Source organism: Drosophila obscura, unplaced genomic scaffold, assembly GCF_018151105.1.
Source record: "Drosophila obscura isolate BZ-5 IFL unplaced genomic scaffold, ASM1815110v1 contig_17, whole genome shotgun sequence".
NCBI lineage: Eukaryota > Metazoa > Arthropoda > Insecta > Diptera > Drosophilidae > Drosophila > Drosophila obscura.
Window position 1 is genome coordinate 1,931,847 of NW_024542757.1, and position 24,538 is coordinate 1,956,384.

The 24,538-nt window shown below is 44.9% G+C and overlaps 6 protein-coding genes and 1 long non-coding RNA gene across 8 annotated transcripts; 3 read left to right on the forward strand and 4 right to left on the reverse strand.

The window, feature by feature from the left end:
• Window positions 1-2,575: 2,575 nt before the first annotated feature.
• LOC111075375 (protein argonaute-2) lies at window positions 2,576-14,314 on the reverse strand. The gene is given in 9 exon segments (XM_022368629.2): window positions 2,576-4,801; window positions 4,878-5,158; window positions 5,160-6,489; window positions 6,558-6,780; window positions 6,845-7,633; window positions 8,404-8,478; window positions 10,918-11,079; window positions 13,270-13,532; window positions 14,162-14,314. Coding segments are annotated over 7 exon segments (2,958 nt in total). The 5' UTR covers window positions 11,039-11,079; window positions 13,270-13,532; window positions 14,162-14,314; the 3' UTR covers window positions 2,576-4,662.
• On the forward strand, window positions 10,441-11,537 carry LOC111075378 (39S ribosomal protein L53, mitochondrial). The gene is made up of 3 exons (XM_022368635.2): window positions 10,441-10,685; window positions 11,158-11,285; window positions 11,353-11,537. Exons 1-3 carry the CDS (start codon window positions 10,540-10,542, stop codon window positions 11,535-11,537), a joined length of 459 nt encoding a protein of 152 aa, XP_022224327.1. The 5' UTR covers window positions 10,441-10,539.
• Window positions 11,556-11,801, forward strand: LOC111075379. Its single transcript, XM_022368636.2, has one exon. It carries the CDS (start codon window positions 11,556-11,558, stop codon window positions 11,736-11,738), a length of 183 nt encoding a protein of 60 aa, XP_022224328.1. The 3' UTR covers window positions 11,739-11,801.
• Window positions 14,315-14,666: 352 nt separating the features above from the next.
• Window positions 14,667-16,422, reverse strand: LOC111075376 (proteasomal ubiquitin receptor ADRM1 homolog). Of its 2 annotated transcripts, none has more exons than XM_022368633.2 (4): window positions 16,313-16,422; window positions 15,605-16,149; window positions 15,345-15,538; window positions 14,667-15,239 (listed from the first exon to the last, which is right to left on the reverse strand). In XM_022368633.2, the coding sequence occupies exons 2-4, from the start codon at window positions 16,126-16,128 to the stop codon at window positions 14,797-14,799; spliced, it is 1,161 nt and encodes a 386-aa protein (XP_022224325.1). In that variant the 5' UTR covers window positions 16,129-16,149; window positions 16,313-16,422; the 3' UTR covers window positions 14,667-14,796. The 2 variants fall into 2 exon arrangements, with proteins under 2 accessions (XP_022224325.1, XP_022224326.1); XM_022368634.2 differs by having other exon boundaries at window positions 16,309-16,393.
• A 371-nt stretch (window positions 16,423-16,793) lies between these two features.
• Window positions 16,794-17,583, reverse strand: LOC111075369. The gene is made up of 3 exons (XR_002607924.2): window positions 17,188-17,583; window positions 17,050-17,131; window positions 16,794-16,985 (listed from the first exon to the last, which is right to left on the reverse strand). It is a non-coding gene; the product is annotated as an uncharacterized LOC111075369 (long non-coding RNA).
• Window positions 17,584-18,273: 690 nt separating this feature from the next.
• Window positions 18,274-22,531, forward strand: LOC111075367 (nodal modulator 3). Its single transcript, XM_022368583.2, has 6 exons — window positions 18,274-18,446; window positions 18,569-19,115; window positions 19,173-20,058; window positions 20,118-20,296; window positions 20,368-21,332; window positions 21,399-22,531. Exons 1-6 carry the CDS (start codon window positions 18,310-18,312, stop codon window positions 22,276-22,278), a joined length of 3,594 nt encoding a protein of 1,197 aa, XP_022224275.2. The 5' UTR covers window positions 18,274-18,309; the 3' UTR covers window positions 22,279-22,531.
• Window positions 22,532-22,551: 20 nt separating this feature from the next.
• Window positions 22,552-24,269, reverse strand: LOC111075368. The gene is made up of 4 exons (XM_022368584.2): window positions 24,047-24,269; window positions 23,466-23,619; window positions 23,048-23,401; window positions 22,552-22,984 (listed from the first exon to the last, which is right to left on the reverse strand). Exons 1-4 carry the CDS (start codon window positions 24,249-24,251, stop codon window positions 22,552-22,554), a joined length of 1,146 nt encoding a protein of 381 aa, XP_022224276.2. The 5' UTR covers window positions 24,252-24,269.
• Window positions 24,270-24,538: the final 269 nt, after the last annotated feature.

Here is a 24,538-nt window from a genome sequence, read left to right on the forward strand (position 1 = left end):
AAAATGAAGTGTATATGCTTTTTGTTTTCTTTCCTTAATTAAACGCAAACTAAAAAATTGTTTTGTATTTTTTTGGCCAATGACAAAACGAAATAAAATTTTGAAAAAAATGTAGCAAAAACTTGCTAAAAATAGTTTTAATTTTGTTTGTATAAAACATACATATATATTATACATACATATGTATAAATAATTGTGTTTGTTTATTTTAATTAACTTAATTGCATTTGTTTTTTGTTTTTGCTTTGCTTTGAATGGTATTTTGTATCGAATCGAAGCGCTTAAGAACTAATTGTTAGACACTCCTGAAAGATTTGTATCGAAAAAGATCCTATTGTATGTCATTATTGCCATTGAATTTGAATTTCAAACTCAACTATGAATCGGGTTTGGTTTTTGTTCATCTCTTGGTTTTGTTGTTGTTGAAATAATATTATGTATAATATTTATTGTATTGTATTGTATATTTAAAGTCACATTTAGAACTTGTTTGATTTGTATTCATTAAACTTGATTACTTGCTGATTTTCGTTTTTGTTTTTTGTTTTCCTAATAACAATTAAAAAGATCACCAAAGTTACAGATTTCCCATATTTACGTTGCTCAATTAACGTTATCTTTATGCCGATGTATTGTATGTATTTTGTTTATTTCGCTTATATTATAACTAATTTAATGTATTTTATTTATTGATTAGTTACCCGGCATTTTGGTTGATTTTTAAAGTAATTTTTGAAGGGGATGTTATGTCAGATGATGATCTCATTTATCGAAGATTGGTTACGCGATATATATATGTATGTATGTATTTGTATATTTATGTATGTAAGTATGGATTATGTACGATTTTCTAGTCGAATTTCAGCTAAGGGTTTACTAGTACCTATGTATCTCTGATTCGTAGCGAGTGCGTGTGCAGTGCGGGACTGATTGGAAGAGTATATAGAGTACTACACACACACACATATCTGTGAGTTACACAAGTTAGAGATATACATACATATTGAAACATATATAATTGCTTGGTGTTTTTTTTTTAGTCCTTATCATTTCTCGATTTCTCTGGCTAATTGGTAATTGTGGCAAATAGATTTTGTTTGTTATTTTTATATTTTTATTTCCTTTAGGAAGAGTTGTGCAAATTGCTGTTCTAGCTTCGATTTTGTTCTGATTTTATCCCTATATATTGTATAGTATATATGTAACTATATGTATTCATGTTGTATATAATTGTAGACATCTATAAACGGCACATTTATAAGTAATATACGTAGAAACAACACGATCCTATCCGATCCGATCCTATCCCAATTTATGTAGATTATTCCATCCCATCTCACCGATTTGCGTTTCCGTGTCGTTTTTTGTGTTTTGTTTTTTTAGTATAAAGCTCAATTGAATTTTGACAGATTAGATTTTAGTTAATTTAAATTGTCTTTCTGTAGGTTGTTTATCCCCAACACCGACCCCGACTTATGCGCAGAACTTAAGATATTGGACGTTCTACACTGTTCTTCTGAGTCAGATCCTGATTATTCTTCAACCTCTCTCTCCCCACTCTTCTTCTATCTGCGATAGCTGCCACACTGAAGAAACCGTTAAATTGTTGCACGTGTGTGTGTATGTTGCGTGTTTGTGTGTGTATTGCTTGAAGAAGGAAGTCGTAGTGTAAACTAGGATCTACATTTAAATCTCCTCTATACATATATCTATAACTATGTAGATACAAGTATATGGGGATGCAAGTACTTGCCCCTTGTCTGGATAGTTATTGGCCATTTTCTTGCATGGATGGTCTGGTCTCTCCATAAATCTTCCGTCTAGCAATTAGTTAAAGCTTTTGGACACATTTTCTTCTAAATGAATCAATTGTGTCCGTCTCTCGGTGAAAGTAAATTATTGCTGAATTCTAGGCTCATTCTACAACTACGAGATGCATTCATTGTCATTATCGGGCACACTTTCACTCTTCAGCTTCGGCTTATGCTTAAATCTAGACAAGATAATCGTATGTATGTATATATATGAACCTCGATATCCCATCCTTTTTGCATTGTGTTTCGTTTGCGTTTGGCTTAAAAATAGGATTGGATTCCGCTCGGGGATGATGGGTAATAGACATTCTCTTTAAGTTTAGAAATAATTTTAAAATTTTAATCCCTTGTGTTGAAACGTGACTAAAAAGAACGAATCGAATGGAAACGACAATTAAATTACAATTTGAATTAAAAGAAATCAGCTTTTAGATCAGATCAGAAATGTGATTTCTCTCTCTCTCTCACTGACGATTACAGACTAATTTGTAAGAGTTTTATAAATGTATACATGCAAATTAATGTATATATTGGTATATATATATATATGTGTATATATATTGAATTTTACAATTCTCACATCATGTATGCGACTGGCAAAACTAAGCCTAATTTGATGATTGTGTTGGGGTTTGCGTGGGTTGTACTCGTACATAGCATACAATACATAAGTATAAGTATAAATAAGGTGCTGGTGCAGGAGGGACGGCGAGAGAGGGCTCTCCTCCTGCATAGCATTTTAATAAAAAATCATTATAATGTTAACTTGAACTGTGTCCTCGATATATAGAACATGTATTATTCATCTTTCCATATTGCATTTGTTTTTTTCTTGTCGTTTGTTTTGTTTTGTTTTGCTTTGTATTTGATTAATGGCAAAATTAAAACTACTTTGTAAAATATTGAAATGTTGTTGCCCCCACCACCACCACCCGCACAGTGCAGGTGTAGTGATGAGTGGGAGTTGTTTTTTTAACCTTGTTTTATATTACCCGTACACCACTTGGCTAAAAGTTAATTTTTAATACGAAATTACATGGATGCTGTCTCGCCCCAGCAAACGCGAGGAAATAACAAATAATGGTTTTGCTCTAAAAAAATTTAAAATATTAAATACAATTAAATATCGTTAAGTTAAGCTTACGGTTTTAAGGTACATAAATAAAGGGTGGACATTTGAGTGATATGCCTGGGGGGACTTGGTGTGTGTGTGTGTGTCTGTGTATATTTGCGGGCGTTTTGGCGTCTTGTCTCGATGAGCATAAAAAAAGATTAACTAAAGACTAACACAAAATATCAGCATATTATTTGCACTTTTGAACAAAATTATATATATACTACATATATATAATTTCATATATATGATGTATGTATGTATATGCTTAAGTATTTCCGGTATCGCATTCGTAACTGTTTCTGGGTTGGTTGCTTGATTATTGCCCCGATTCTTTAAAAAACTTTATAATTAGTACTGTGTATTTGTTGAATTTTCATAAATCTATGTAAATATTAATAGCAATTGTTATAACCATACGTTTTGTCCCTTGTAGAAATTGGAGTTATCGTTATGCCGCCGCTCTTTCTCTCTCTCTATATATGTATCTTACTGTCCATCTTCGCTTCTATGATTTTTTGGTAGAGCCCAATCTTACAAACTATTAAATGTTTTCAGTTTAATCTGCACTTTAGTTATTGAAGTATTTTTTCCGTTTATTTCGTTTCCGTATATGCTAAGTTGTGTTTCAGCGCTTTAATGCCTTTGTCGAGTCGAGTGTCCCCCACTTATTGGTGTTTAGTTTTGTTTCCCTTAAATGTTCATCTTCATCTTCGTTTTTATTTGCATTTTGCATTTTCATTTTGGTGGTGGTCTTCGTTCACAGTACAGAGAATCAGAGTTTTAATTTGTTTGTCGTGTGGTTGTGGTTTTTGTGGTTGTTGTGTGAGTCTTCGATCAGCAAACATATTCAATTGTTTTTTGTGTGCTTTGTTTTTCTTTCGTTTTTGTATACTAAAAACCTTTGGTTGTATGCATTACATTCTCTTCCATTCGTTCATTCATTCCTATGCTTCATTCCCCATCGATTCTTCGATTTGTTATTTGTAAAAATATATTGTACAATTTATTGTATTTTTAATTGGATTCGTTTTCCCCCCACATTTACAAAAGTTGTGTGTCTATCTTTCGTGGTGTTGTTCTTGTAAGTAAGTTTGATTTGATGATAGAATAGATAATGCTGCTGCTTGGCTTTTGGTGTTGCGTTCGTAGTTTTTGTTCCCCTTTAAGTTTAGTTTTTTGTTGAAATGTTTTTCCATTTTTTTTGTTGTTGTTGTTATTTGTTGGTTTTGTTTGTTTGCTACGCTTTTGTTGAGAATTTTCACATTTTGTTGTGCATTAACATTCGATTCCCTTCCCTATTCCCTATTACTATAATCAATTCTTCACGGTGTCGTGTCGCGTTGTGTGAGTGTGTGAGTGTTTGCTGTGGGAGTTTGTTGTGTCGTTTTGGCCTAAAACTAATGCATGCAAGATATTCCTTATATACTCATTAAACGCGCTCTCTTCCTCTCTATCTCTCACTATCTCAACTTAAACTTTAAACTTTCAACTTAACAATAACTCTCTCTCTCGCTCGCTTGCTCTCTCGCTCTTTGCTTGGCTTTTCTGTTTTGAGGAGGGATTTGGGAGTAGGATTATTGGGATGGATGGTGGGTGGGTTTTCTCTCTCTCTCTCTCTCTATATATTTCTTATTCGAATTGAATTTCGAAATTGATTTTTGATTTTTGTTGTGATTTTCTTGGGGTTTATCTTGTGTGGTTTTTGGTGTTGGTATTGGTATTGGCTACTTTTTAGGCAAAGTACATGACCTTCTTAGTGTCCGCATGGACCGTGATGGCTCTGGCCATGGCTCCCGGTGTCCGATCCTCTGAGCAGCCGCTCTGGTGTGAGCCCTCGCCGGAGTCGTGCTCCTTCTCCACCAGATGATACCTGATGGCGTAAGTAGAGGGAAAAAGCATTCAGAATTAGAGGAACAGCAACAAGCTGCAGGGTATTTCCATCTCACCTGGCACGAAAAGCCACCAAGTGGGCATAGTAGGCTGGAGCTGGTATGCTGACGGACCGTGTGCACCGCACATAGGTGTGGCACAGCTGATACGTGAGGCACTGCAGCTCGTCGGAGTCAAAGTGATTGTCATCCCAGAGAACGTGGTAGTGCGAGGGTCGACTGGTGCCCTGGATGCCCTGATGGCTGCACAGATAGAAATCAAACTCGGTTGGATGCGTGATGCCCACATCGACGGTGGTGCCGGCCGGTATGTTGCCGGATTTGCCGCTCTGCTCCTTTCTTCTCGGCGCAGAAGAGTCGCGTGTGATGGCGCTTCTGAACAACGATGAATGTGATGCCTGGCCGGTACTCGGGCTCCAGCTTGATGCACGCCTCTCGGATGGCGGTCAGCTCGTGCTGCAGCACATGCGGGAACTGTCCCTCGGAGACGCCGTCGCGGTACAGTATGATTCGGTGGGGCTTGTAGCCACCCGTCGATTTGTAGAACATGATCAGCAGCTCGCGCACCATGCTGCTCAGCTCCTGGATGATCTCCTGGCGGTGTTGCTGCACGCGCACGGTGGCTGCATATCGCGACGGATGGGCGTCCATTGAACCAACAACAGCCGCAATCGAGGGCTTCTTGTTATCGCCGGCTGGTGGGTGGGTGACGTCAGCTCCCAGAAAGATAACGGGCTCGTTGAAGACCTTGGGCCGGATGGAGGGCACCAGAATCGAATTGATGCCGCCCAGCTTGACGTTGATCTTCAGACACAGATTGGACAGCGTCTGTGGCGATGTCTTGTTCACGTTCTTCGCCTGCACACACTGGGTGGCCATGCCCAGGACGGTGTCGCCCACGCGCTTTACCTCCGCATAGACAGGGGTCTTGCCGGGCAGCACAACCACGACGAGCTGAAGACCCGGGAAGGTGATTTTCAGGTAGCGGAACATCGGCTCCACTTGATCCGGCCCCGTGGCATATTTGCAGAAGCAGGGCTGCCCTATGATCGGCATACCGGCATCATTTGAGATCTTCTGCAGCTGCTGGGTGAAGTTCCTCAGTGCATCCTCGCGCACCGTTCGCTGCGGGGCGAAACAGGCAATGGCCCAGATTCTGATCTCTACGCCCGTGAAGAACTGCTTGCCGCGCATGTCCCAGACGCCCTGGTTGGGCGAGGCCAGGCTCACCTTATTCTGGGGCGGAAACAACTGCTGCCCGGTGATGCCAGTGGACACACGTCCCCCATACTGAAGCTTCGGCGGGGGCAGCACTCGTCCCCTCACCTCCATCATCGAATTGGAGATGGCCAGTCCGAACTCCTGCACATACGAGTCATTGTTGAAGTCCGCCCTCTTCACCAGGTTGTTGATCTCACGCTCGCGATCCGGTGCCGAACGTGCGGTGGCCTTGATCATCGTCGAGGTCTGCATGTCGGTCAGCTTCTTGATGCATCGCTGTCCAGCCACAATGTTGCACACCTCGAGCGGCAGATAGGTGTGCTTATGCTCCTGTCCCACCTGCAAGCAGGGCAGATGAGGGTAGCGCAGCTTCATTCGATACTTGTCCAGGAAATACTTGGCCACGGTACACTCCACGGTCTGACCATTCTCCAACTGCAGTGGGAATCTGTTCGAGGAGAAAGAATGAAGGAGGATTATATACTGCTACAGTCCACAGTCCCAGATTGAACTCACGATTGCATTTGAGCCGGTCGGCGGGTTACATTGCAGACACGATACTTGCGCCGCATCTGGCCACAGTGTGTGATCTCAATCTTGAGTCCCTTGATCTCCTTGGTGAACTTCACCCGCTGGGAGTCGGTGAGCGGTTTGCGCTGCTCCATGATGTCGCGTATGTCCAGCACCTCGCACATAAAGTCAATCACGGGTTGAGCCTTGTAGAATGCGGTGGCCGAAACTGCAAACAGGCGGAGAGGAGATTAGCAAACGAGGAGAGAGCAACGAGCGGTATAGGGACGCACCATCAATGTTCAGCATCATCTTCCACTGCGAGGGCCTCACGCTCTGATGGAAACCGAACCAGACCTCACGTCCACCACCCAGAGGATGGTAGTAGCCATCCGGAGAGCTGAAGAAGCTGCGTCCGACTGGCGTATAAGTCATGCTCGGCAAATGTCGCATGACCACGTCCAGGGCCAGGATGGCGTCGTAGGGTATTTGACGCGTGCGACCCTCCAGAGCCTCCTCCAGGTTGAATAACGAGACCTGCGCCTGCCACTTGATCGTCACGCGGAAGATGCGGTCCTTGCCCTCGCCGGGCAGGGTCACCTCCAGCTCCAGGCGCTCGTTGCCAATCGGCAGGGGATCGCGTGTGTAGAGATTGTTGCGTCCATCGAATACCGGTTTCAGAACGCCAAAGATCTTGCTGTAGGCCTGCACCATGGTCTCGATAATCTCGCGATTCACCTTGCGCGGACACTTGTCCGGCTGTATGTTGATGTCGTAATGATGTACATAGCCGCGGGGCATCGTCACCTGGAAGTGATTGGCTCGAAGTACGATCGGCCTGCCCTCGCGTCCCAGATTGGGGCGACGCGGGCATGTGAAGACGGGCATATCCGGATTGGTGGTCGGGGTAGCGGTGGCAATTGCAGCCGTCACAGTACCGGTTGTTGTGCCCAGGGTGGACGCCACCTGAGCGGCGGCTGATGAGGCCGTCGCACCCACAGTGGCACCCCCAGCTGCCACATTCTGAGCACTTGGGCTGGTCACAGCGGTGGGATTGACCGATGAACCAGACGCTGGTGGTGCTGCAAGGCCAATTTCGAGTTAGATTCATTTCTCACATTGATTTCAAATGTTATACAGGTAACAAAAAAAACAAAAAAAACAAAAACAAAAACACTAACTAACATTAACGTAACATGTAAAAGACAGTTTTCACATGCATAGAATAATGGAATATGAATCTCTGGAATAATTGGTTAACTTTTAATGTTGTACAGCACTTTTCATATCATAGGTTAAAGAAATTAACTGTGCTTTCAGTTTCATATACAAAATATCAACTAGTTAAAATGAGACGCAACTAGTGTTACAAGTGTACTACTTGCAAGACTGCTTGCGACTGCTTTGTACCACTTAATTCCAAGGAGATTCTCGCCATCAAACAGTGAAACCAGCATTTAAATGTAAACAAAGCAACAAATTCCATGCAACGGAAACTACAACTCAAGACATTAAAATAGTCGGAGGTGTTTCAGTCTCAGTGTAGACTTTGTAGAGTTATACTTCAAGTGCACTTTCCATATACATACATACAAGAAAAAAAAAAAAAAAACATTTACACGAAACGTAAAATATTAACATTGTTAATTGTTAGTAACATTTCTATACAAAGTTAATTTTGTGTTGTTGGGCTTTAGGGGTTAGATTAGAGCGGTGCTAGAATCGTTTAGAGAACATCAACTAAAGAACATATAAACACAAACAGTTTGTAGCTTTCGAATTAATCAAATTGTATAACATTTTAAGTAGTTAGTAAATTTTAGTTGGTAATTTTTGTTGGAGAGAAATTTACATGTGAGCGTTTCGAAGCTAGTCTGCGCCTGAGAGGGACTCTGAGCCCGCGTGGGCGAGGGGGTCCACTGTGACTCTATAAAAAGAAAATGTAATCAAATGAACGCAAAAATAATCAAAATAATAAATGCGATAGATGGCCAATGAATTGTTTTTTGTTTTTTTTAAGTGAAAATCCAATCAAAATACCAAATGTGAAATGATGAGGTAACCGAAACAAGAGGCGAGAAAAGAAAATGAAATTAGAGTGCGATTAATAACATTTTAGTTACAATTTTTCATCGTCATCAATAAATATTAATTATATAATAATATAATGGTAAATCTGTCTGTGCGTCTTGCTGCCAAAAGTCGTCCCCCACCACATCAGTAAACAGTCACTGCGGGTGTAAGTCGGTCTGGGGTTAGCCACCATTTTGTTATTAGTTATTGCACCTCTAGTGCCTCTCTAGTTTAGGTGAATTGGTTTTTATGTTCTACACTGTAGAATCTACAGGGATGGAATCATCTTTCGTTGCGACGCAATTGAAGACGTTTTCTCGAGGTGTACATCCGCCCGAGCATCTGTCGAGCAGACCAGACCCAAGCAACCCCCCAATTGGAAACCAACTATTGCGTCGCGACGGTCGTTGACCCAATTTTTGCGCATTTTCAGCTCTTCACGCACGTGTCGCGTTCTGTGTGGAGCTTTTGGAGTGGTCGTAGAACATCAAAAACTTGATTAGTGGGTGCTGTGGGGTATACTGTAGGGGGTGGGGCGGGGCAGCGATGGGGGGAGGGGACTTGTGGCAGCACTTTTTTCAGTCTGGTCTGGGTTTTCAGTCTTTTCTTATTTTGCTTCGGCGACCGCCTGCACTTACGTTGACCGACTGGATACATTTTCTTGCACTAATTTAAGTTTATTTAGGAAAAATAGTTTAATTAATGTATAAAAAGGTTGTTGTTGGCTCGTGTTTGGATGTCTTGTGGTTTGGTGTATATGTAATTGATTGTTGTTGGTGTTGCTTGTTGCTTTTGGTTTCTACTAATTATTCATAGTTTTTTGTTTTGTTTTTTATTTTTTGTTTTAGATTTCAGCCTTTTGCTTATCACACTTTAAAGTAGTTTAAAGTTTTATTCGTTTGGTTGATTCTCCATGTTGTTGTTGTTGTTGCGCGTGGGCGTGGCGTAGGCGTAGTTAATTATAATATATATATATAATTATTTATATATGTATATGTATTGGAATGAGCACAGACTGGCTTTGAAGATCTGTTGGCTCTTTGCTTGCATTAACATTAGTTTATTTATATTATTATTGTGGTTGTTGTTGTAAGTTTAGTATTGGAAAAGAACACAAATGTAGGCACAGCTTTCGTTTAGTTTATATGTACACTTCTATGTACACACATATGCATGTATATATACACTTATATACATATGTGTATCTAATGCTCTTGTAATACAACTAAGAAAAATTCTTCTTTATTCTCGCATATCTCGCTCGTGAGTGTTAGTGTGTGGGTCTGCTGCCAGTGTGTGAAAATTGCTCTGGCCTGGTGCTCCGCTCCTCTATACAGCAAATACAGCAACAAAACGCTTTTGTATGCGTTTAATATGGCAGCAAAAATGTGTGCACGTATAATTCTGATCTGATATTTTCGAGACGTGGTTTTTGTGCACCAAACACGTTCGCGCTGCCCGATCTTATGCACAAAACGTGGCCAGACTATTGAATTTTGATTTTCCACAACTTTTGTTAGCTTTTCACGTCGCGCATTATGCAAAAAATGCAATTTTCTTCAGGTTTTCCCACAGCAGGCCACACACCGTCGTCCACACAAAAATCGTACTCGCGACGTGTGAGCGTGACGCATGCTGTACACTCTTAACCACACTTAAATGAGGGCAAAGCACTCCGGCCGCACAGAACGGGTGCGAGTGGGATGTCGATACGAGTCGTCAGTGCGTTTGCAGTGTATGCAGTTCAGGGTTGCTATCCACCATTCCAGTGCTGTAAAATGCTGCCACCTATTCGATAACTATATACTCGTTATCGCTACTTGGAAGCCAACCAGCTGTTTCTCAGCGTGTATATTACGTCGCTTCGCCCGTAATTGTTTTTAATTCTGTTTTGCAATTCCACTTATTCTTGGAGATGTCGGTGCCATTTAGTGGCACTCTTCGCCGTTCGGGCGGCATTGTCTCGGCCATTGGCAAGCAGCTGAAAAGCATCAACCTGAAAGGCGTGAAGCGCATCACAGTCCAATTCGATCCGTTTGCGGAAAATGTCAAGTCTACCCGGTGAGTGGGAGGGAAAATTGGGAAAAGCGCTTTTCATTTATCGATTATGAAACATGCGCAGTAAGTACGTGGTCGGTCTGGTCTAGTTTCGGTCAGTAAGTGGAAAAATTTTCTCGAAACAAAGGTGCGTGAGGAAAACAAAAAAATGTAAACCAAAGAGTGCAGTGAAGTAGTAAACGAAAACCGAGTACCCCGCCCAGCCAGAGGTTGTGTGAGGCGCATGAAAACTTACCATAGACCTTGCCAATGATGCCCACGGTGGTGTTGATCTGGAGATCGGGAAATGTCAACGGCAGCGTGTGCGTGAGGAGCTGAGCTGGCCCACCAGGAGCCAGCTCGCGCTCCGTTGACATTTTAGTCGGTGTCGGCGTCAGTTTGAGGCGTTGCTGGGCAGCTGAAACGAACGGAAAATTGTACAAAATCGATATACTAATTGCTTTACATCCATCCATCCATCTTTTCCATATTGCAGCGAATTCTTCTTCCTGCTCTCCACACCCAAGGTGGTCCAGACAAATCCCAAGTGCGTGGTCAAGTCGGATATTGTGTGCGACCGTCAGGCGGCTTCGATAAAGTTTGCCCTCATTGATTCGGCACAAGGTAAACCACATCGCACTGTAATTTCATATGTTTTCCCTTTAACTAATGTGCCTCTTTTTCCGTGCAGAACAAGCTCAGGTAAAGGAAATCCGCTTCAACAGCGGCAACCTGAACACCCTAGAGCTACTGGAGCTTTGCAACAAGCACGTCTCCAGCTTGGCCCCACCCGAGGAGGTGACCAATAAGGTACTAACCAAGGCAGAGAAACAGAAGCTGGGCGGCGGCAGCAAGAAGGCGGTAAAGAAGAAGTAGAAACAGAAGACTTTCATCATGGTAAAGAAGCACAAAGGCACCCTGGCTGTCATCGAGCAGATCTACCAGGATATACCAGCATTTTCCGACATCTTCAACGAGGAGAGCTTCTATACGTTCGCCTTTTGCTTCGTCTGTGCCACCATACTGGTGGCCTTTATTCTCTCGCGGTTTATCACCATCAAGCCAGTCGACTTCTGAACTTCTGTTAGTCCAACCGAAATTCTGCACACGTACATTAAACAACTTAAGCTTTAACATGTACAACTCCACTGTATTGTATTTTTGGGACGACTGACTGGGCGAAAGGGCACCTCCAACTGTGTCGGGTTAAAACCGGTTTTGGGCTCTGGCAAACCGGAAAATCATCTGCTCCTGCTGCTGATGTCAGCAGATGTGAAAGAAAAAAAGAGAGATGGAGTTGGAGTCCAGCCAGCCGCCTGCCTGGCAGCAAGAGCTTATAATTCAATAATAATTGGGGCCTCTAGGAAGTCAAGCAGACAGTTTTGCTGTGCACAAAATGCAACAGGCCAGGCAAACAGGAGACAACACTGGGTACAGCTCTGAAAGCTCATATCCTCCAAAATCCAAGACAGCTGTTAAGATAGAGTTCCAGTTAGTTTTCGCAGTCAGTCTCCCCTTTGCTTTTCTTCACTCCCACGCAGGAAACACACACACACATACAAAAAGAACAGTCCAACGAAACGAACATACAGTCGAAGCTTTTGGGGTAAGTTTTAAAATGGCGGGCTCCTCTATCTGTGTGCAGTGTGTGTGTGTGTATCTGTGTCTGCAAAGACTACAGCACAATGCGTAATAAATGAAATTTCTGCATACATAGCGAGCCAAAAATGCAGCAAGACAATCTGTTGGAGTGTGGCAGCAGCTGCAAACCTGGTGAAAGTTTCTTTGGAGCTGAGCTGCCAACTGGTAACCGCAGCACATGAACACCACGCCACAGTCTTTACACTAACTGTTATTAAAAGTAACTGCTAGTCCAGTTGTAACTGTCTCGTCTTACAAGTTCAATGTCAAGCACATAACTGTTTGTCAGCCATATTGGAATTCAAACTCTGCCCTACCGTCCTGGCCCGTCCGTCCCTATGGGGAGTTCGGGTGTATAGTAATTGACTTTTGTCTTTCGATTTACTGACGTAATTTGGTAGCGGGTGGGGAAAGAGAGTGAAAGTAGCTGTTGGCTGGGAGGAAGGGGGGCAAAACAACCCTTCTAAATTGGATGAGACACACATACCAATACAGGTGCGATTTTGGGGGACTGTCCTTCGACACAATACATTTTATAAGTGACAGCATGCACATACTTTCTCTGAGAATATGCATATACATAAGATGTACATAAGAAAGTATATGTTGACCTTTCTACCCAAAACATAAACAGTAACGGAAGAAGCTCTGTTCTCCGAGATATGGGAGCAGGCATACTAGTATTAGTAATACATACTAGTAGTAGCACTAGTGGTCCTGCTCGCACACAAGTGCGCTCTTGAAATCTCCCATAGCATATGCTCAGGCGCCATTTATGTTTATTTTTATGTCCCTGCACATCCATTTTTTTTTGGTGCAAAACGAATCGTGGGCGACCAGAAGTTCCTGCAGCTGTTCTGGAGCACTCGAATAATATCCTCGGAGCGCCCGAATCCCGGATACTATCTAGTGTTGGGTGTGGTGTGGGTGGTTGTTGATGCCGGCACGGGGGCCAATGTTTACTCACCTTATCGCAAAATTGCAGCTGACTTGGAGGGACTTGCTCTTGCTCGCCCCCTATCAGCCAATCAGCGACAAATCGAGTCTAGTTTTCGTTGATGATTTTCTTGTTGGAGACTGTAGCAGCTTATGACTTTTCTCGGAAGGGCACTCATTAAAAAACGTTTAATGGCTCCACTGAATGAATTGCCTTTGGCCTGCTTTTTTTTTTTGCCACTCCGTCAACGATTGACACGTCTTGGCCCTGCTGGATTCAGGCTCTTGGTGCTCCTGCGGCAGTTGGGGTTGGGGGACAACGATTCTTTGGTTAAAAACAAGAAATATATGTATGTAAGTGCAGGAAACACGGTTGCCTGCTGCCGCCGCAACGCAATTTCTTTCGTTGCTGCTGCTGTTGTTGTTGGTGTTGCCAGATCGTTGAACACACACACGCACACACACACGAAGGCAGATACAAACACAGAAACGACAAAATTGCAAATTTTTTAAGCTTTTTTTTTGTTTATTTGACAACACACACTTTTTTCTCGCTACCCATCTATGGTTGTATTGTATTTTTATTCAGTTACTTTTTTTTGCATGCTTTATTCGCGAATAAGAGTGTGTTTGTGAGCGTATGAGTCAAAGGTTGCTGATGTGTTAGTCGCTGTCTTGGCTCTTCTCTCTTTTCTCACTTAGTCGCTGCTTCTCTCTCCCTCTCTAACTATTGTTGTTTTTTGCATTTTGTTATTGCCGCATATACTTTCCAGTCAAGCATTGGAAAAATATACAGACATCCACAAACACTAGCACACCAGCAGCGCACTCACATAAGCACAGAGATTTCTGCAAAATGAAAGCACCAACAAAACGACGCAAAACGAAATGCGAGAAAATAGCACAAATTTGCAAGTAATTACTTGGAATACACGAATATTCGATTGGTAAACGTGTGTTGAAGATTTGTGCTTTTTTTATCGGATGAGATCGTTAAGTTATGTGAGAATCAGGCAAAAGTATAATGAACGCGCGCGCGATTTGCAGCAGATACAACTTATGTGCTGCTTTGCCGTTTTGGAATTGAATAAATATTGTCGTCGAGAGAGAGAAAGAGAGCAGAAGCACAGCACACACACACACACGCGCTGTAGCTGTTGCGTTTGCTGGTGTGCAAATTTATCTGTGTGCCGACTCTAAACTGCCTCAAAACAGTATATGGACTGATGATGTGCTGGGCTGGGGGGCCAGACAGAGACAACCATACAAGCCAAGTACAAGGGAGAATATTTACCCCAACGTTTCATTTTCGCCCCCCACCAAACGACCTTGGCGAGCGTGAAAACATGAGAATGTTCGCATAAATCATATAAATCGAATATTGAAGTTCAGATGCGTGCCATACATACATCTTTAGTCTCTGATATCTGATAGTTAGCTTCTTGCCATGCCAATTTATTCACAACGAAAATACTATTAAAAATGTGCAAAAAAACTATTGGTTTTAAACGCGTTTGATTTTCTTGCGTGGATTAGTGCTTTGCTACACAAGTGAATGCTATTTCTGTTTCTCATCCGGCTTCTCGTCGGTTTTGGCCTTGGCGTTCTCCTCCTTAGTGGCCTCGGGCTCGGCTTTCTTCTCGGTCGCATCCTTCTCCCCACCCATGGTGGTTCCAGCGGGCAGGCTCTTCTCCAGGGCATTCACAAAGTCCTCCAGGTTGCCGGAATAGGCGGCTGCCACTGCATCGTTGGAGAGCTCGAACTGCTTCACCACCGGACCTAGCTGGGCCGATTGCAGGGCATTGGAGAACTGGGCTAGGGCCTGCTGGAACTGTGGGGATGTAATGTGATCCTTAATCTGCTGCTTGCGATCTTCATCCGCATCCTCCGACTCGGGCAGGTGCACAATCAGCGACTTAACGCGCTCCGGATCGGCAATAAGCTGATTGATGGCCTCCGCGCCCGAGAGGGCCGTCGATAGGTCGATGTTCAAAGAACGCCCTGCGCCATGTTCGGGGGAGAGATTGGATAAATACGCTTGGAATGGATTGGCATAGGCTCCAGTCGTTTCTGATGCTGTCGTGGTTGATGTGGTTGAGTTCTTACCGGAGGCATCGGCATCTAGTGACGAGCTGGCACTGCCAGCGGTCTCGCTCTGCGAATTCAGATTGCTACGGCTGCTGCCCGACTTGGAGCCCTTGGGTGCGGTGGGAGTGCGGGGCACAGTGATGTTCTCGGGCGTTTGCAGCGCCGAGGCGCCTCCCGACGATGAGGTGTTACGGGAAGACGGTGTACGTGAGCTTTGTGGGTAGAAGAGAAGGGTGCTATCATATGGAAACAGCAAGCAAGCAGCAATAAATACTCACTTCATTTGGCCCAGCAGAGAGCTCAGCCCTCCCATTTGGCCCACACCGCCAAAGAGCTGCATCAGCTGCTGCTGCGACATGTTGTTCAGCATGTACTGCAGATCGCCGTCATTGCTGCCTCCTCCGCCGCCACGCTGATGGGCAGAGGGAGGATTATTAAGCAGCTCGTTAATACGACGGCAGTGCTCCTCGTCCTTGTCGGTCTTCGGCTCTTGCATCCAGAAGAACATGCGGCGCGTCGAAGACTTGAACTTGAGCACATAAACGCGTCCGGTTTTGCACTGCTCTACGCGCTTGTACTCAAAGTCATCGGGAAAGACAATCAAATCATCCTCGACCTTGCCGGAGGTGCGATCCTTCCAGCAGAAGTGCATCAATCCGTCGTCGGATTGGGTCATGTACACCGAACCCTTGCGTGAATCGGGGTGTACCATTTTGCCCACCATGTTCATGCGTCCGGCACGAAACTCCACCAAATTGCTGCTGTTGCTGGAACTGCCAAGTCCACTCTGTCTGCCAAACATGATGCGGGAGCTTCTCGAGAGCTGCAATGGACATTCAATTAGGTCGGGTCGAACTAATATTCAATTAAATGCTGATTCATGGCCCTATATATATTGCGCTTTGTCAGCCACACCATTGCTTCATCGCGCCAAAGTTACATTTTTAGATTTTCTGTACTAAAATATTTCTTTTCAACATACTTACGGGATATATATTGTGATAAAATTACTTAATTTGTGAAAAAAATTCAGTTCAATGACGAGCAATAATGATTGGGCAGCAGTGTGACCGTGGATTTATCGCTAAAATATACCGCCTGACCCTCCAAAATATATCGAAATACACCTTGCCCTTGTCGTAATATACCAAAAATATACTGACGACGTGACCGCGCTTGCAATAACGATAAAAATACCATCCAGCAATAAAATACCATTAAATACCATTTCAGTTTCGAGAAATACCATTTAAGTACCATACCATAAAAAAGCCAGGGCAATACGGTGATCAAACGAGACTTAGCCCACTTAACACCCCTCTATTTAAAAAGTTGAGCACCCTTTGTTAAACCGCGGAAAATAATATTGCTTGTAAAGGCTCCTTGTAGCTCCATCCTCCTCTTTACTTACAAAAGAAAAATGACCACCGACATGTTTCATAAAGTTACATAAATTTCGTGTAAATATTAAATACCGTTCTATTTTATTGATTTAAATCGTATTCCATAATTTTGATATACAGAGCAATCCTTTTTTCTAAGGGCGATAGGATAGGTAACCAGAATATAGCCAAACGTTTGAACGATTCATTCTTTCTTTTCATCCTTTCATTTTTTTGTGGTACCTGCACACCCTGTATAAGCATATGAGATGCACAACTGCAACCAACAGAAACATGGTGTCAATATAAATCTGCCGATCCACTGTCAATGTGACACTTACTTGGTAAAATTATCGAGCAAATACAAACCCATGGCCAAACATGGCTCAAGCTTTTCCCGATTGTGAACAAAATTGTAATATCCTGCGAAGCAGAACCATTGATGAATGAAATCAGAAAATCTGAGAACTTTTACTCACCAAGCACAATCCTAAAAGAATGAATACACCCGACAACAAGGGCATAAAAAGAAGTATAAGAAATATAACAAATAACACAACTCTCGTGTCGTTTCTAACTTCTCTCCCAAAGTTAAACAATTTTTTTTCTGGCTTGGACAATTCATTGACCAACATGAAACTTGTTGACACTATACCGAAGATACCAATGATTAAGTTCCATATTCCAAAGAATGTACACCACGTTTTATCGCTCCAGCAATCGAATGACTTGCAATTGAAAACCAAACACATTTTAAACTGGAAATTTAAGTTCGAAAAATGCAGAGAAAAATACAAACATTAAACATGAAAATTTAGTTTACTTTTAGGAAGGCTGGCTGAGGTCTGTTGAACGATGAATTATTATATTCCATATGCCTGAACGTACATGTTTCTGAACGTTCACTATGATATATGTAAAATTGATAGGATTTCAAGAAGCTCAAGGAAAATATATTTGGATATTTGTGTGCCGAGCTGTAATGTTTGCATGAGATATCATCTTCGCTACGTAGTTGATGTAGTATGGAAGAGGATAAAGGATTAGTTTTATATTATATGCCATCCACATGTACGCATGTGCACATACGCATGTATGTACCGATGATGATGATGTTCTTCAATAGCTTCCTTCCCCCTTTGCTGCACGCTCTGTTGTCGCCGTAGTAGTACGTATGTATGTATATGTTTAATTAATTACTCACACAATTTAGTAATGTTGCTAATTATTTATATATGTAAATAGAATCTATATTATAGATGTATTATATATTAGTATTTTTTCGTTTTATAACTTCTTTTCGCAATGAAAATATGGCATGAGAGCTGGATGAATATGGGTTGATTAACAATTAAACAAGCATTGCAGCTACTTTGGGGGCTGAGTCATTAACATATCCTGCAGGATTCCGTTTCAATTGTAAACTTAACAATGAATCCCCAATAGGATTAATTAAAACAAACCGCTGATTTATCAATCAAAAATACCGTCTGACCCTCAGAAATATACCGTCTCGTTTCCAAAATATACCGTTATATACATAAAATGAGAAGGAAACAGTATATATTTCTCGATCGCGGTCACACTGACTCTAAGTCAAAATGAGGTTTTTTTCCGGCTTTATTTTAATTTTATCAATTAAATTAATTAACGAAATAAACGCCAATGAAGTTGTTGGCTGTGGCGGCTTTATTAAGAGCCATGCCGATATTGACTTTTCCAAAGTAGAGATCAAACTGTAAGTGCCCAAAAGACGTCATGGCTCCGCTGATAAGATTGTGCGCATGGTGTGGAGCTGGCACTAATTAAGTAATAAATTAACGCTCACCCGCCATATTTTTTCACCCTCTGACACCGCAGACTGACCAAACAGGGCTCGCTGAAGGATAAGACTGATTGCTCGCCCTCAAATGGTTACTATTTCCTGCCCATTTATGATAAGGGCGACTACCTGCTGAGCATATCCCCGCCGCCCGGCTGGAGCTTCGAGCCGGAGCACGTTGAACTGCATTTCGATGGCACGAATGACGTGTGCAGTCAGGGCAAAGACGTCAACTTTGTGTTTAAGGGATTCGGCATAACCGGCAAAGTGGGCCTGGCCACTGGCGGCGGAGCACGTGATGTGGATGTCCAACTGCAGTCGGAGCAGGGGGAAGTGAGACGGACAAAGACCGACAACAATGGCATCTTCTCGTTCACACCCATCATCCCTGGAAAATATGTGATCAAGGCCACGCACTCAAAGTGGCACTTCTCCAAGGCGGAGCATGACGTGGTGGTTGTCAGTGGCAACACAGAGCTGCCGGAAAACTCACTGGTGGTCTCTGGTTTCGATATCAATGGCCGCTTTGATACGAGCGCCCAGCTGCCCGGCAGCTTGGCCGTGGCTTTGTACAAAAAAAAGGGAGTAAGTCTTGCACATGAAGCCTAACCAATTAATTAATGTGATCCTTGTAACCCGCAGCAAACTCTGGTGCCAAAATGCGACAAGTCCTCAAACGCAGCCCCTAATAGTGGAAGGAGCGAGTTCGAGTCTGCCGCCTCTTGCTACACCCTGATTGAGAAATCGGGCGAATATACATTCAAGAACGTGCCCTCTGGCAAATACCTGTTGCAGGCCATCAACGAGAACACCAAGCTAAAGCTGCACCTCAGCCCCGATTTCCTGGAGGTGGAGGTGGGCAAGGATACGCTGCAGCTGAAGGAGGAGTTCAAGATAACTGGCTTCACCATCTCGGGTCGCGTTCTCGGCTCAGTCGGTGGCGCGCCCCTCAAGTCGGCCATTGTGAAGTTGAACGGCAAAAAGGTGGCCGAAACAGATGCCCAGGGCAGTTACACGCTGCAGAACATCAAGGCGGGGACCATCAACATAGAAGTTGAATCGCCACAGCTGCAGTTTGCTCCCCTGCAAGCCAAGGCCCAGATAAACACGGCTGAGCTGCCGACGATTGTGCCCGCCGCTTATGAAGTGTGCGGCAAAGTAGTGTCCACGAATTCCTATGCAGTGGGTCTGACGAAGCTCGGCTCCACCTTCCACACGACGACCAAGACACAGCCGGGAAGCGGTAGCTGGTGTGTCTACCTTCCTGTCGGTAAGTTCAGCATTGAGGTGCTCACCACCGATGCGGACAAGGCCAGTGGCGTTCAATTCTTCCCCGTGCAGCAGCAGACCGTGGTCCAGGGTGAGCCAATCAATGGCATCACCTTCTCACAGCTTCGTGCCAAAATTCGGGGAGAGCTGCAGTGTCTGCCAGACGCCACGGGCACCTGCACCGGTGCCGAGGTAACGCTCCAGGCTCTCGACGCCACCGGCCAGCCAACGTTGAACAAATGGAAAGCCAAGGCTCATCGTAAGTGTGAGGACTGTGTGGTTCTGTAACTCTGCTAACTGTTGTGGGTGTACATGCAGGTGGAAAATTTGTGTTCAAGGACATGCTGCCCGGCCCGTATGAGCTGACGATACCCCAAGGAAATCTGTGCTATGAATCGACTCGCGTCTTCCTGAACGTTGCATCCGCCGAGGAGGATGCACCGCCCTTCATTCACAAGGGCTACGAGGTCTCCATCATCTCCAGCCATCGAGCATTGGTTAGTGATGATGTGACAAGCTATTTACCCTAAAAGTAAGCTAATCGTCGCGTCCATTCTACCCTTTTCAGATGAGGTATACGCACATTACGGGACCCACGGATGCAAAGCCCCCAACGGAAACGCTGAAGATACTGTCCGGCGTGAACACCTTCTGTGTGTCGAAGTATGGCAGCTATGACTTCAAGCTTGAGGGCTGCCACACCTACGATCAATCGTTGCCCTCAAAGTTTATCACCCCGGAGCCAGAACAACTGCAGACGCTGATCATCAATGCGGTTGCCCACAAGACTGGCGTACGCGTGCTATCCGAGGAGCCAACGGCCGACGCCATCAAGCTGCTTCTCGAATCCGAGAAACTGGGCAAAGAGACCATCACGCCCACGGCCGAGTCGCACAAGGTGGATGGCAAGTACGCCTACCGCTACGACACCTATCTGAGGCCCGAGGAAGTCCTCCATATAACACCCGTGAGCGATGTGATGCTATTTGAGCCACAGCACCAGGATATTGTGGGCGGCAGCGATTGCGTGGACATTGCTTTCAACTTTGTGGCTACGAGGGGTCTGATATTGCGCGGCAAGGTGGTGCCGGCGATTAAGAATGCCAAGATAACCCTGTCCTTCCCCGACCATCCCACACTGAAGGAAATCGAGACACTGACGGCCGTCACTGGCGAGTTCAAGTTTAATCCCATCGATGCGGGCATGACCTTCGATCTGAAGGCGGAGAAGGAGTCGTATGTGTTCAGCGAATACAATCGCCAGTCGGCATCGTTCAGTGCCCACAAGCTGTGCGAGATTTCCGTTATTGTGAAGGACGAGGCGGGCCAGCTCTTGGGCGGTGTCCTGCTGTCGCTGAGCGGCGGTGAGAGCTACCGCAAGAACCTGGTCACTGGCGATGATGGTGCCATCAACTTTCACTCGCTGTCGCCCTCGCAATACTATCTGCGGCCCATGATGAAGGAGTACAAGTTCGAGCCGAACTCCAAGATGATCGACATAAAGGACGGGGAGACCAGCCAAGTCACCCTCATGTAAGTTCTTCTTGTATCCAGCTTCTATTCCATGCCTAACTGATCCACAATGTTCTTGATCCACAGTGGCAAGCGCTTTGCCTACTCGATCTTTGGCACCATTACCTCGTTGAATGGCGAATCCTTTGCCGGGGTCAATGTCAAGGCCACCGCCGACGAGAGCTGTCAGCGCCAGCAGGAGGAGGCCACCAGTGAGCCGAATGGCCAGTATCGCATCCGTGGACTTCAGCCTGGCTGCAAGTACACAGTAGTCGTGGTGCCGGACAACGACAGAGTGGATCGATCTCTGCCCAACGAGCAAGAGGTCAGCGTGGGCCACGAAGACGTGCGCGACATCAATCTGGTGGTCATGAGTCCTCTGAAGATTGTCGATATCACGGCCCGTGTGACGGCCACTCTCAACGAGCACTACAAGACCCTGCGCATTGTAATGTACCGTCGTGGCAACTCCGACTCGCCGGTGTTCTCGCAACGCGTGGGCACGCCAGTGAGTCCCAAGGCCCGACTGAACCCAGGCATTACAATCTTCTTCCCGCGCATTCCCCTCGACGGCAAGGGCTATGTTGTGGAGCTGCAGTCGACGCTGTCGGATAAGACATACACCTATAAGCTGCCATCGTCCACCTTCGTGGCCGACAGGGGCTCGGTGTTCATTCAGCTGGACTTTAAGCCCGAGGTGCGAGCAGCCGAGGCAGATCTCAATCAGAACTCGATCTCTGCGCTGGTGCTCATTGCGCTCGTGGCGATTGCCTTCTTCAAGCAGGATCTGGCCACCACCTTCCTCACCTTTGTGTGGGGCAAGCTCAACGATCTGGCGTCCGATCTCTCCCAGCGGCAGAAGAGCAAGACTCAAGTGCGCAAGAACGAGCCGATCAACCAGCGAGAGATCGAACAAATGGCCGAGCAGATAAATGCCATCAAAAAGAAAAAGACAAAGAAGATTTAGTCCTGATTGTTGCGTCGTTAGCGTCCTTAGCTGCGTTAGCTTCTCCCCTTAGTCGATCATCATCAATTTAGTCACACTTCACGGTATTCATTTGGTTTTGTGTTCTCTTCTGCCCCTGTGTAACCCTTAACTCAAGGAGATTTCTAGTTCAGTTCTGTTTTCATGGATGAGGCAAGTTTATTTGTGTGTTTCCATACTGGGCACGTTCTTCACTCTTATAGCTAAAATAAATAAATACAATAAATAGATTAATTGAACACATCGAGCTCCTTCCTACTGCATCAGAATGTGCTCGGCAATGGGGCTCAGCATGCGATCGCCGCGGCGGTTGCGCAGCTTGGCATTACGCCGCTCAGCCTGCAGATTGATCTCGTTCTGAGAGTCCAAGCTGCTGGCCTCCACCTCCTCGGTGGCCGTCTGCTCCTCTTCCTGCTGGCTCTCTTCCTGCTGGCCCTCGGCCTCTGTAGTCTCGCCAGTCTCGACGAATATGCACTCTGGATTCACGGCCGCGCATTCGCCGAAGCTATTGGCCCTGGCCTGGGGATTGCGCGAGTTGGTATACTTCTCGAAGAAGCCGCGTCCCACAATGCGGAAGGCCATGCTGGTCAAGGGGTTCAGCTTGGAGCGGAACTCCATTTCGCAGACGAAGCGACGGCGGCAGGCCTTGGAGTCGAGGCCCAAGAAGGCAAACATAAAGTCCGCAATTCTGATGGGAGTTTACCATATTTAATTCCAAATCTAAAAGCATCTTCTCATCCTCTATACTCACTGCTCTTCAGTGGCCATTTGACGGGCCACACTCTCGGATATCTCCTCGTCCACAATCTCGACCTGATCCTGATCCTGCTCCTGCTCATCATCCTCGATCTCGATCTCTGGCTGCCCATCAGCACTGCGCCTACCACGACGACGCACATCGGCAGGAGCCGTTGGAGATTCGTTATGATAGTCGCTATGGACATCAGAGACTATGTCCGAGCCGGCGTAGCTGCTGTAACCGGAGTAGGGCTCAAAGCTGGGTCCAGAGCTGGAGTCATAGGATGTCGGCGAATCGTATGAATGCTCTGAATGATCGTGATCGAGGGAGTAGGGAATATGATCGTGATGACTGAACGATGGAGGACTAAATCAAAGAATTATGGAATTAATTATGCGACCGACTCTCCCCTAAATGATGATTGACTCACGGATGATCCAGGATGATCTCCTGGTTGCATCTATTGGGACTATGGGGCAAGAAGTAGCGCAGACCCAAGTAAATGGCGCCTCCAACGAAGAACGAAACGATCACCACTTTCACCTTGATAAAGTAGGCAATGGCAATGGGCCAGATATGGCGATCTACAAGAAGAAGAAATTAAATAATACTCGTAGATAAAAGTTTCCCATTGCATCCATTGTAGAAGTTCTACAATTGAATGGGTGGGAGCAGGGAGGAACGTGGAACTACGTGATCTACGACAATCTATTAAACAATATCTGTGCCCCGATTGAAAGTGAAAAGTGTTAATTGAACGGAACGGAACGGACCGATTCGTGATCGTCCAATTGGGAGAGATGCGTCTGGGTTTGGTTTTTGGGATGTGGGAAAACTTTCCAAAGAAAGTGTCAAATTGGCAGTGTTCATGTGTACACGCCGCATTATGATTATATGCTGGTCCCCAAGTGATCAGAATCGTAACTCGTTTGTGCTAATTTTTAAATAAATCACATCTGGATCTCTCGATTGGATAACCATAACATAACATAACCACCGCACTCAACTTACAAAACGAGTGCAGACGATGCCGACGGGTGCGTCCCTCGAATGCCATCAGTTCCCGGCCCAGGCTCTCCCAGCTCTCCGTTTCGTTATCCAAGGCAGCCGGCAAGGCAGGGTCAGCACTAGCACTTTCCTCCGTTTCCTCGCAGAATACCAGAGTGAGGTAGAGCACAAGCAGCACAGCTGCATACACAATTAAGTTCTTCTGCATGATGATAGATAGACTTTGTAGATGTGGGTGGAGTGGGCAAGCTTATATCCTTTTGAGCTTTTTGTATGTCACTGGCACTGGCTGCTGTTGCTGCAGAACTGAATACAATACTGAATGATGCACCTCGGCTGGGGGTTGGGCGTTTATATACCACAACACCGGTAGTGAGACGATCGGCGATCGGCTCCTAGTTCGGGGTGATAATTGATAGTGCCTTGTTGTTGTGAATGTGGATTTAAGCAAAGAGTTTAACACATGCGTAGACAGTGATGACGAACTGGAAGCGA